General features: G+C 35.7%; 1 protein-coding gene across 1 annotated transcript; it reads right to left on the reverse strand.

Annotated features, from left to right (window-relative positions):
- Window positions 1-1,690: 1,690 nt before the first annotated feature.
- Window positions 1,691-12,125, reverse strand: LOC132548966 (location of vulva defective 1-like). The gene is made up of 6 exons (XM_060212868.1): window positions 11,997-12,125; window positions 11,644-11,810; window positions 11,042-11,162; window positions 10,747-10,913; window positions 8,309-9,499; window positions 1,691-1,811 (listed from the first exon to the last, which is right to left on the reverse strand). Exons 1-6 carry the CDS (start codon window positions 12,123-12,125, stop codon window positions 1,691-1,693), a joined length of 1,896 nt encoding a protein of 631 aa, XP_060068851.1.
- Window positions 12,126-13,604: the final 1,479 nt, after the last annotated feature.

Consider the following 13,604-nt stretch of genomic DNA (forward strand, 5'->3'; position numbering starts at 1 on the left):
GTTCAAAAGTGTATATTTTACATAAAGTATACTTTTCCTGACTATTTAATGTCTTTTTTCGGCTTTTAGGAAGGTCCTGTGAATTTGTGGGCATTTAATTTGTCATGACTGAAACTGCGAAACATATCTGATTGTATCACTTTATTGTCAACAAGTATGAAACTGTCATGCTGTGGCAACGAAAAAAAGTCGTGTACCTCAAACCTATGTAACATAATCTAAAAGACACCATGTTATATTTTATTTTACAGTACTTTGACTTAACGTATAGATATGAAAATCATTTAAATACTGACTAACTTGTTTATATTTATTCCAACAGTAAATATACAGCAAGCCACGTATCTTATGAAAAATCGTCACATACAAGTCATACGTCAGTATGTTTTTATATAATTTGTTAAACATCACCGTGTTCAGTGTTATATGTTCAGAAGATAAGTTACAGACAAACAGTAACAAAGAAATAAAGAAAATACAGAGTGACGCCATAAAAAGTGTTTATACTTTATCAAAACCTTCTTTGTTGTTTTCAATACCAGTGACAAGAGAGTGAGATAAATACATACATGTACATTTATATGTTAAAAGATATGACAGATATCAACATTGCATTATTTTTTTTTCAAAACAATATTATCGATATAATGTAAAGAGCACTTAGATATTAGTAAAGCACTTTAGGGAATATAAAAACGCATCAACAATACTAATACAGTATTTCTGATAATCAAAATGAAATCTGGGTTAATTACGTTAATTACCGGAAGTACTTACAGTATGGCATTACAATTAAAGTACATACAATGATTGACATACCGAGTGAAATATATATAACATAAAACATCGTATGACAAATAAAGGTATTGATCACTAATCTGACTTATTTGTAAGATGTGAATTAAGTGATAATTTCATAAACTCACATATTACTAAATCCACGAAACATCACGACAACCACAAGAAATAGGGAAAAAAGACAATTTGTTGTAATTTGGTATCATAACATGCAGATAGAATATACAGAAAAAAGGGTTTTAAAGTACACTTCTGTGCATGCTTTCGTCAACCATGATTTCGTTACAAAACATATTGCTCATAACGACATATTCAAATGTATGATTTGAAGATCTATACAAGCGACTAATTGGTTTGTACATGTTTTATGTAGAATTGAATCTTGATGATACGTTGCTGATATTTAAATCAACCAAAGTATCAGGTTTATATTTTTTGTCATAATACCTTCTTGTTTCCATCTTGTGATCAATTCCTCCGGAATTATTCATAGGTGTTTGATGGATGTGATTGTATAATGAAACACGTCCTTACGATGAAAACTTATATGTAAATTGCAGCATTGTCACAAGTGCATCACTTCCTCCGACAAGTATTTTCTCTTGAAAGTCTCCACCAATGGAGAAATACAAGACACCTATCAATATCCCTGATTGCAACCAACATACACGTGTTTTACCTCTCGACATATTGCCAAGTACACGGACAATGTACTGTAGTTTTAACTTCCTCGTAATACAGGTGGCATTCGCCCAGGATCGGATGAACAATTAAGTCTTATATGTTTCAGTCCGCTCTTTAAAAAAACGGACAACGAATGTAGCAGTAGGGTTAAACGAGGTAGTCAGGTAATGGATTCCAGAAAAAAGCCAGCATCCGACATCCTCTGTCTCTAAACCTGTTCTGTTTCCAAGGCTACCTCTGATTTCTCTGTCGTACCGTTTTCTAGAGGTGGTTGTAGAGCCCAGCGTTTTGGGTTTACGTTGTAGATGTCCTGTCTCTTTAGCAGAGCCCTAGAAATAAATTGTTGAAGTAATGAATATGTGGGAGTTACTTCCCTTACAACGTCTTCCCACAGTCGCATGTTCAATTAATCAATTTTGATAGACGTTATCGAATTTTGATTTAAAGTTTATATTATATAGCTCAGAAAGGTGCTGATACATTGAATATTATTTATTGATATTGCGTATAGATATGAAGTGAAGCCAGTGTCACTGGTTAACATTGGTGTATACAGAATATTATAAACAACGTATTATTCTCCCAGAAACTCTTCTGATACAAGCGTTTTCGGTACATCAGAAGTATATCTAGGTAAAACAGGATAATGGTAGCAACCAATAAGTGTTTAACAATAATTGTTGTACAGTGATTTTATCATGGTTTAATCGCGTCACGTGGTATGGTATTGAATGCGTGCTGACACGTGCATTACAAATGTGTTCCGTGTATACACTTCTGTATAGCTTCTAGATCTTTTGTCACGTGCGAATAACACAGTGGATATATATGACGATGAATTGCAGACACGTGGTGCTTATCGTTTGATAAACACGTACACGTATACATGATATTAGTGAAGCTAGGAAACACTAAGTATTTCATCTTCTTCTACGTGACGATCAATAAACAATCTTTGTCTTATCACATCAGTATGGGTAAAAGAATGTCTATCCTACCAAAGTCATGCTTCTTCAAAGTTGTCTCTCATTCTCTGCGGTCAGTGTTCCAATAACAGTAATACTAGATAGTCACTATTACCTTTAGAACATTACTAGATTGTAAGTATTCCTCTAACAATAATACTAGATAGTCACTATTACCTTTAGAACATTACTAGATTGTAAGTATTCCACTAACAATAATACTAGATAGTCACTTTTATCCTTAAAATAACAGTAGATCAGTATTACCTTCACAATATTACTAAACAGTCTGTACTACCCTTACAATATTAATAGATAGTCTTTATTTCAATTAAAACAGTATTACATATTACTATTACAATAATACTAGATAGTCAGTATTGCCCTTACAATAATAAAATAAAGTCAGTATTACCTATTACTATTACAATAATACTAGATAGTCAGTATTGCCCTTACAATAATAAAAGGTCAGTATTACAATAATAAAAGGTCAGTATTACCTATTACTATTACAATAATACTAGATAGTCAGTATTGCCCTTAAAATAACAGTAGATCAGTATTACCTTCACAATATTACTAAACAGTCTGTACTACCCTTACAATATTAATAGATAGTCTTTATTTCAATTACGATAATACTAGAAAGTCAGTTTTGTCCTTACAATAATAAAATAGGGTCAGTATTACCGACTATTTCAGTAGTACTAGGCAGACAGTATTATCCTTACAATACTACTAGGTAGTAAGTATTTAATTTAAATAGTAGCAGGTAGAGAGTATTGCATGTACAAGAAGCTGCTAGTCAGTATTGCTGCCTTACTCTCTATAAAACTATCAATATGACTCCATTACCATGGTCACCCTTACAATAAAACTAGTTTGTCTGGATCACCCTTATAATATAACTAGGTTGTCTGGATCACCCTTACAATACAACTAGATTGTCTGCATCACCCTTACAATAAAACTAGTTTGTCTGGACACCCTTACAATATAGCTAGATTGTCTGGATCACCCTTACAATATAACTAGTTTGTCTGGATCACCCTTACCATATAACTAGTTTGTCTGGACCACCCTTACAATATAACTAGTTTGTCTGGATCACCCTTACAATATAACAAGGTTGTCTGGATCGTCCTTACAATATAACTCGGTTGTCTGGATCAACCTTACAATATAACACGTTTGTCTGGACCACCCTTACAATATAACAAGGTTGTCTGGACCACCCCTACAATAAAACTAGTTTGTCTGGACCACCCTTACAATAAAACTCGGTTGTCTTTATATTCACCCTTACAATAAAACTAGATTGTCTGGATCACCCTTACAATATAACTAGTTTGTCTGGACACCCTTAGAATATAATTAGATTATCTTTATTTTCATCCTTACAATATAATTAGATAATCTAGACCCCCTTGCAGCAGTACTAGATTGTCTTGATCATCCTTAAAATAGAACTAATTTTCCTTCCTTTCTAGATTTTTCTCATTGTTTATAACAAATATCTCAGCTCTATACAATCAAGGCCACGACATACCATCAGACCGCCCCCGGTTCGTTACATACGTGCGGGGTCGAGAATGAAATCACTCTACGACATTCATTTCAGGTTCGACCGTTATCAGCTGTTCCTGTTTACCTTTCTGTGTGTATCTGGCCATAATTATACAATCATTAGCCTCATTTCTGGCTTCCGACAGCGGAACAAATACATTCAGCTATACACACAGACAACGCATGATAGATTTGAAACTAAAGTGACATTGTGAACGCCTAGTCTTAAATCAACCAACAGCATTTCTTCAATTGAAGATAAGATGGAATTCTAATTCTAATTAACATTTATAATTGCTGATTGCAACATGCCCGTTCTCTCGGAACTTTATACTCAGAAACGTCTTCTACTTCATGGAACAAACTGTTGATCAAGTTATTCCGCCCAGGTGCGCGCTTACGTCACAATTCTACTGTAATACGTTACACACTCATGATAAGCGATGTAATTAGCTGAATAGGGATAGGTTCTTTTCAATATAGAACCCTTAATTATAGGATTAAAATCAAAATCAGGCTCTTGGAGGATATTTTCTGTAAAATTATTTACGGATATTTATTTTTTTGGGGGATTCATTTCACTAATTTGATCATATCATTCATTATTATGTAAGGAAAAGAGAAATTAAGGACACCAATGTGAGTTAAATGTACTGGAATCGTCAGCTAGGATTAATCAAGACTTTCTAATGGTATGGCGATTACCTACATTGACAAGAAAGTATTAGCTATATACACTGTAAATGTACTGTAAACCAATGGTATCTACCGAGAATGAGAATGTGACGCTTGTAATTGAATAGAAAAAAATGCAAGAATGAAAAAACTAACAAAATATATAGTCCTTTTTCAAAGTCCCCAAGAAGATTAAAGCTAACAAAGCTGAAAAAAAGATGGGAAGGATATATCGGTCATAGCTAATTGTCTAATGTAAAAACATTGGAATTTTATCACACTTTAGGATGGGGGAAAATCGGTTCTTAAAAATAGGACTTCAATTAATTGTATTCTCAAACAAAACTGAAAGGAAAACACATTCTATAGACTTATTACATTTCCTAGCAAGTACAGCACATTAAAACATAGATCTTACGTGAAGATAGAAGAGAAAAGAGAGAACAGCACAACATGTATGTAACAATCGCAAAACTGGCAGGGACAATGATCGACCCCAAAGATACTTCAGACTAATTGTCTGAAAAAATGTTGATAGCAAGTTATATATCATGAAAAGAAGAACCGAAATGAGAACGAAAAGAAAAAACAATTACAAGAGTAAAAAAGAAACATGCAGCCTTCAAACATGGTACATTTGTAACAACACTGATTTCTTTTACTGACCAATCCCCCTCCCATCTTAATTCCGATACGTTATGATGAAATCGATCTGGGTAACCAACATAGAATCTCGGACTAACTTCTCTTTAATTCATAGTGATGATGACATTCTACATTTAACAGTATCAAAACAAGAATGAGAAAGATGAACTAGAATCGGTTATAACAACAATCGAGCCAGATATACGTGTAATGTGTCGATTAAGTCGAGATAGGCAGATCCATCACGCCGACAACTATATTCCACATTTTTTGAAAATGCAACAAAAAATATCCATAGTCCTTGACATATAAGAGACTCAAGATTTGATGAATTTACAATCTCTGTAGCGTTAGAAAGGAAGATATGTTGGCCATACGCTGTATATATAGAAACCTTATAACAAGAACCGAAAGATAGAACAATACAAAGTATGTAGAGCACAACTTTGCGATAGGATCGCACGTTTCGTGCTGTATGGTAAAAACAAAAACTGATGGCTGGTATTATGGATTGAGAATTAAATGTAAAACACGTGTAATTCAAACTAAATAGCGATCAGAGGCGTATCAAAAATGATCGGTAATTATAAAAGTTATTTTTAATTTGACAATTTGACAGTTTCGAAATAACACTGTATACTGCAATAATTAGTCTTTTTATCATATATAGGGTTAACATCTATGAGTACGGCGAGTGTGTGCCTCGAGCAACAAAAATACCTATTTACGGAAATATACGTGACAGGTCCGGATCCATACTAAGTACTTCAGATAGAGTTATACAAAAGTAACGAGGAAAATAAATTGTCGTATCTGACGTTATAGGATTTTAGACGATTCATTGCCAGTACATAAGGAGTCGTCCATTTAATGTTTATATATGATGTAAGGAGATGATCGACATGTTGTGAACCTTTTATTGAAGAAGTTAAGCAGGGGTGTCCCTTGTCAACTCTACTCTTCCCTGACTAAGGCTGTGAACTCGAAGTCTGGTGTCATTTAGTCAGTTTATATCGAACAGGTATCAATCTAAGGAAACAAAGCAAAGGACTTTTGCAATATAGACAAATTGCTGAAAGAACAATGATTCAATATTTGCTTAAAAAAGATCTAGTACCTAAGAGTATTCATACTGATGTGGTAGCAACACTAGGGAATGATGTCCCTCATGCTTCAGTGGAAAGGTGGTTGGCGGAATTTAAGCGTGGCAGGCAGAGCCTTGAGGATGACGCCCGTCCTAGGAGGCCTGAAACTCTTGCAACCACAGAAATGGGCAATACAGTCAATGCTGTTGTTTTGGCTGACAGGTGAGTTACGTAGAAATGTATAGCCAGTACAGTTGTGATCTTGCAATGAGAAAGCTCTCAGCCAATTTGGTACCAAGTCTGCTCCATCAGCTGAAAAGGTTATGACCCCGATTTTCTGTGATGCTGATGGTATTTTGATAGTACAATATCTACAAAAGGGACAAACAAATGGCAGCACCATAATGGCTGCCATTAACGATTGTGGCTTTGAATTGATTGAAAATCCGCTTTATTTTTAACGGTTAAGAAAAGGACTTCTTTAAAAGTGACACTGAGGACCTTAAACATCGCTGACAAAAGTGTATAAACACGGAAGGGGATAATGTTGAAAAGTAATACAATATGTCCGCCAAAAGTCAAACCCTTAAATATGAGGCTCATCACTTATAAATCAGCCCTCGTATATACATGGTGCATTGAGTGTCTGGTACACTGAAGTATATAGCTAATCAGTTAGTATTTGCTAGATCTATATATGTCATACTTATAGATTAATGACTTAATCAGGAAATATGCTTAATTGGATTCTAATAAATTTGGAAAATAAATAAAACCTATTCCACACTTACTTATAAATTATTTATAAATCACGATAGAGTTACACATCTGTGTGGTGTGCAATAGCCTATTTCGTCCAGTTTTTCTATCGTGTGCACGTCATGCAGACATCTTTTGTACATTGTGTAACTTTATTACTCTACAAATTTACGTGGTTAATTAAATTATATCCCTACTTTATGTTTTTCAATTAAAAAAGACGGTAAGACATATGATAAACAAAAACAGGTGTGATTCGCGTCAATCTAACGAGACGTGATGGTACATGTGGCGGAGCGTGTTACCGAACGTGCAAACAATGAGCAAAAACACTTTCTGCAAATACGTGCCTTTGGTTACATTTAACATTTTGATCCCGAATTTATTCGACTACCGAGGCATTACGTTATATCCTCCCGATGCTTACACTATTGTTAAATTGTTGTATTAATACTGGCCAACAGTGTGGAATTCAACTGTTCCACACATCATTGTAAATATTGGGATGATTTCAAGTGTCGACTTATAATGTTGAATCTGTGTATAAACGTCTAGTGTTAATGGGATGATTTGACTTCTCCTGTCGTATAAGAGTAATGTCTGTTAGCTAATCCTGCAGACCTTTGTATACACAAACACTATGTGATGACTGGCGATGAAGTCTCCCTTTGTAAACACTGTGATTAAACGGTTATACGGTTTTTCATGATCCGTTTTAAGTCTCTTGGAAACTGTTTACATTAGCAATGTTTACAAATCGTGAAAACTACACTTCTAAATTTTGTGTGTAGACTAGTAGTTTGATATGTAAACGTTGTGTAACTAGCAGTGCTTCCTAATAAAGTTGACTACAATGTGTGAACTTAATGTGTAAATTTTGTGTTTAATCTAGCAGTGATAACTGATACAGTTCACTACAATGTGTAAACTTAATGTGTAAATTTTGTGTTTTTAATCTAGCAATGATAACTGATAAAGTTGACTACAATGTGTACACTGGATGTGTAAATATTGTGTCTTCACTAGCATTGCTGACTGATATTGTTGAAAAAAGTATTAAAGACTAACAGTTTTAATACTTGTATATACTACATGCGTTAACCTTATTTGTAGACTAAAATGACTTACTTCTGTTTTCTATAGTAGAATATGAAGGTTACAATAGCCACCAGCACTAGAGCTCCCAACACGCCTCCTACAATGGCTGGCCAGTAGTCCATAGCATCTTTGGAAACTGTTGGATTCAAACCAGCATCGGTCGTTGTTTCTGTTGTTATTTTGTAGTCTATGGACGGTGTTACGTGTCTGATGTCAGCGCCGTCCTTATTGGTACTGAGTGTGCTACCACTTAGAATGTTTGTTGAACTTCCGTTGCTATTTTCAACGTTTTTTGGACTGGTGCTAATTTGACTCCCGATGCTACTTTGTATGTTAATTTGATTTCCGGTGCTACTTTGTATGTTAACTGAACTTCCGGTACTTCTTTGTATATTACTTGGACTTCCGGTGCTACTTTGGATGCTGACCTGGGTGCTGCCTCCCAAATTCAATTCGTTTTCTTTGGTAGCAGTAGTAGTTGATGAGGAATTCAACACGTGGATATGAGATCCTGTACCAGAGTCTACTTCATGCATAGTGTACGTAGGCTGTTTTGTACTGATTTCGATATTTTCTCTTGTCGAACTATCTATATTCTGGACTAACGTAGATGTTAATGAGATATTCGGCATTGATGTACTTGTCGTATGCAAACTATTTGAGGTAGATGAATCATGAATGTTTGATGTTCCCGTCGTAATCGCTGATAAACTTTCATTGACATTATTGGGGGCCGAAGACGCTGTCGTTTTGAAGTGATGTATGATGGCATTATTTGTTACGGAGGACATGCTCTGTGTTCCTAATGAATCCGTCGACTTTGTGGTTACGGATGGTGGCGAGGTAGAAATGGTTATATTGTCAGGAGTGCTTAAACTACCATTAGTAGTGGTTCCTATACGCTGTGTTGTAGAGCCTCCGTTGGCTTCTACAGTAGTTCTATCAGTAAACGGTGTTGTATCATTTTCGCATAACTCGGATTGACTTCCGTTGTCGTTTCCGTTCCCTGTGCTTTGCGGCTTTCGAGTAAATCCGCATTGCTTGTTCGTCGTTCCCCTCGGTGTTGTCGTCGACAACAACATCCAATCAGTGACACCAGTATGTCCAGGGTTAAATGGTGTGTCTGGACATTCCTCGTTATTAGGGTAAACTAGACAGTCGATTGAACAATTTTGGCCATAATAGTACGGATCACAACCATACCGGAACACCATCCGCAGTCTGAAATACAAAGCACAATCTCAAAATATCATTGATTGGACTTCATGACGAACATTTCAAAGTGTAATTAGTTCGTGAAGAAATACATAGAATTAGGCAAGATATAATTCGATGAACAACAGCATACGTACATAGAGCTCAATGTGTTACATATGTAGATGTACCTTACATTTTGTTCTTCGTCACATTTACAAGTTTCGGGTGGGATTACATGTTATATGTATATGTTCAATCGTCTTTATTTACAATAACCTTCTAGAATCACAACGTGGTGTACTTTGAAGTACATGTACTAACTACATTTTACCACATATAGGCAACACATTTAGTTTCTTTAGCTTGATTTAACATAGATTATAACATGCACCAAACGTTTGGTGGCGTGTACGTATACAACACACACACACATATGAATACAAAGCATTTCTGTATCCTGAAACTAAATAAGTGATATTTTCACATTCATCCCAACGTGATCGCTAGAGTACAATGGGGAACATCATATCACACAAATAATGATTAGGTGGCCTAGCTATACAACACCCGCTGTACGATAAGAACTGAAACACTCGCATGCTTAACCAAAAATCGGTATTACTTCTATAATGTAAAACAAAAAATTCATTTGAATTCAAAATAAATATCTTGACAGGAAACAGGTAACTCTTATCAAAACAGAAGGGGGAAATTGTCTGGATTCCGTTATCTGATCTGGTGTACAAATATTTGCTTTCGTGCATTAATAGGCAAACATGGCGAACATGCCACGACCGTGAACCGAGGTTTCTATCTAGTCAGTATACACAAGCGGTTTATTTTCACAAGAGGCATGTGCCCAAATAAAAGGAATGTGAATGAAGCACAAGAGTATATAACGATACAGACGATCAAATGGTGACGATATATAGACAGTTTTAGGTTTAAATGAATCAAATAATATATCTGTAGAGTCTTATCCATACAGAAAAATATTTTACCGTCGAGTTCATTTCATAACATGTTCACGAGGTTTCTTCGATGAGCCGAATTCGAGTGTAACATATGGTAGCAGGCTAGCGCATTTGTAGTTACCGGCCATATTAAACATCGTTACATGTAGTGTTGTTCATGAAATGTTGGCTACATTTGGCCGAAAACGTCGTTATCGTCAATAACAAATACTGACAACAATGTGTTCCCTTCAATAGATAATCAAGATATTTACAGATCTGTTTTGATTGTAGGACTATTACATGTTCTATACTTACTTGGAAGGATTTTTCGATCGTTGACCAGTCTGTTCCATGTATATGAAATCCAGGGATGGACCATCGTGACTGAAACTAAAATGGAACTTGTCAACAAGTTCCGGAGCTGCGGTCTCGGCATCATTTTCATCAATGTCATAGACATCGACTGTTATGTTTACATGTCCCTGGAAGACAACATGTATCAGAGCATAAAACTGTTTTGTTAGATACATGCACATTTGTTTTGGTGTGAAATTATAACTTATGCTGTAACACAGTAATTGAGACATGCACTTGGTTTAGGCTGACTTACCGTCCACTTGCCGAAGTCAAAGGTCATGGGATTAATAACTCCTTCGTAAGACGTTGGAAACAAAATGGCGTTGTCGTTGTCTATTGGAACTTCAGATGGACGTTTCCCACTGGAAGGGTCACTGGAACAAAAAAAGTTTTGTTGACTTACTTAGTAATCAATTAAGAGATGCAGTAACAATGTAACTATAAGACAATGCCAAAGTCACACAATCATATATTAGTACAGTTTTATCTCAAACGGAATCCGTCAAAATCCAGATGTCACGTACCGGGTGGTACAGTATCTTGTCACGGCTTTACCATAATCATATATCGTTCTCGAATACAAATATATCAGATGCACAATAGATTATCTTACATAAGAATTTCTTACAGCCATGTGAATACTTGTTTTACCTGGTCTGTTTGTAAGAGGGAATCATTTTAACACCCCCCACCACCCAAACCCCACCCAGTTGTGTTATATCCTTTGATCTCCAAATAAACTATTCGTTTCGAATCTAGTCCGAGGGCACAGACACTCATAAGGCTTGAAAACCTTTCCAAAATTTAACTTAATCAGTCGAGCATATTTCAATATCGACCCAACACACAACTTACCTGTCAATTCCTTTAACCGAAACCTCGAAAACAAGATCGCAGAAGTCCAGACATCCTGTTTCTGTCATCCGTCCGTCACAGCATTCTCCGTTGTAGTTGAAATTTTGTAGATTGGCAAAACCGAGAAAGCCAACAAAAAACTGACCATTTGGGGACACAACTTTCACCTGTGATTTAATAGTAATAGACTATTGTTAAAAAGCATTAAATATTATATATATCTATTCTTAATAAACGCAATGAGACGGCATAAGACATGTACATTATTCTCCGCAATGAGAGTATGATAACAATTGAAATCCCTGTAGAGGGGACATATATTGCTGACTAATTCAGATACACAAACTACTTACGATTTTGCTCAGTTTCATTTTTATTTTTGTGCCAACATTCTGTATAGAAATTCGTAAACATCGACCTACATACACCAAAAATTGTCTTTTCAGACCTCGCAGCTTGATTCGAAAAACGCGAATCATCATGTTCTATTGGTAACTAGTATTACATATATTGATCATAAATCATTAAACACACAGAAACCATAATATGTACATCACATCATAAACTTTAACTTTATCAACACGTGAACATTTATACATCGTAGGCCTTGTTTTTGGATTATATATGCATCATGGAAGAAAAAAACAAAGGGGAAATATTTGTTGGAAGCCCTATCGGCGCCTCAAGTTCAAGAGATCCGACGCTAATTCGCTAAGCCAGGAAAAACTACCTTTCTACAGGATCATAACACTTGACCCCGCCACTCCAAAGTTTAAACTGCTCAACAAATGTCAACAAGGTGTCTATAATGGAAGTTGTTCTTGGTTAAAAGGTGTTGAATTATAGCGGTTTTATCGTCTGATAAAGCAATAATTCAATCATTATATTGACAGTGGTACTCATCAACATCTTATGTGTGTAGACAGTATTTACGTATATACCTGACAGAATTCAAGAGAAGCCAACTCCATTTAAATACAATCATTATTTTCTGACTACTTGGGCACTCTATAAACTTGACTTGTTCTTCCTAATTATGGCAGTCGATTATTTATGCCCTGAGCAAGTTCAAACTTCACCTATACGTTGTACGTCGTAACAACTGGGACATATTGCGTGTTTTGAACAAGAAGCCCGTCACCAAAAATCGTTGACATGTCTACCGTAGATACCCGTTACCAGGAACCTATCAGATATGGTGTCATCCCGCGGGCTGTAGCCTTTGCAATGGAGACTTTATCACATCTACTTCTGATAAATAGTCAGGCGACGACGAGGAATGTTCAGTGAGGATGATGACGAATTTTCTAGGGGGTGTGATTACTTGGTGTGAAAGAGTCAATTACAACGGGCAGTGACGATAGATTCTAGAGGACGTGTACCGTAACATGGATTCTAGGGTAATATGAGATACAAATGTATGTCATACCAGGTCTGACTAAGGTCGGATCCCTAATAACAAGGCTGACTCAGGTCACTTCTCTAATACCAGGGCGTGACTTTGTCCGTTGAATATCTGACTCATACAGATATTGATACTATTTAATTAAAACACAATACACATATCTTTTGTTTCCAATAAGACAAACCCTATAGATAATTATTTATCAAACTGCAGCAATATCTCGGATATCAACAATGACTACTAGTACTGAAAGTCAATGCCTTGTAACCATTACAGCAAAATAACTCCAGGTAATGTCAAATGAAAACTACGTGTTTGCTACATCTTAGTGTTTCTGTCGTATCGTGTTACGCGTGATTGATTTGATATATCAATATATAGATGTGGGAATGTAGTTAAACTGTCAATAATACAAGAATAGAGCATGCCAGTTCAGTGTAGCTTACCCCTACTGCTGGCTGATAAACGCTTGCTAGATGTGGTCACTACTTACTAGCTCTTGCTATATACTTACGTAAATAGCATACCAGTCCGCTATTCCCTCTCAACAATATAT

Source organism: Ylistrum balloti, unplaced genomic scaffold (assembly GCF_031769215.1).
Source record: "Ylistrum balloti isolate Yb309-2 unplaced genomic scaffold, AGI_CSIRO_Ybal_v1 Utg370038, whole genome shotgun sequence".
NCBI classification, from domain to species: domain Eukaryota; kingdom Metazoa; phylum Mollusca; class Bivalvia; order Pectinida; family Pectinidae; genus Ylistrum; species Ylistrum balloti.

Excerpts from the sequence above, each read along its gene's own strand:
- LOC132548966 (XM_060212868.1), bottom strand. The coding sequence starts at position 12,125 with ATGATGATTCGCGTTTTTCGAATCAAGCTGCGAGGTCTGAAAAGACAA. Across the intron at positions 11,163-11,643 it reads TCGGTTAAAGGAATTGACAG|TGACCCTTCCAGTGGGAAAC; the intron begins GTAAGTTGTGTG and ends TTTTTGTTCCAG. Across the intron at positions 9,500-10,746 it reads CGATCGAAAAATCCTTCCAA|ACTGCGGATGGTGTTCCGGT; the intron begins GTAAGTATAGAA and ends TTTGTATTTCAG.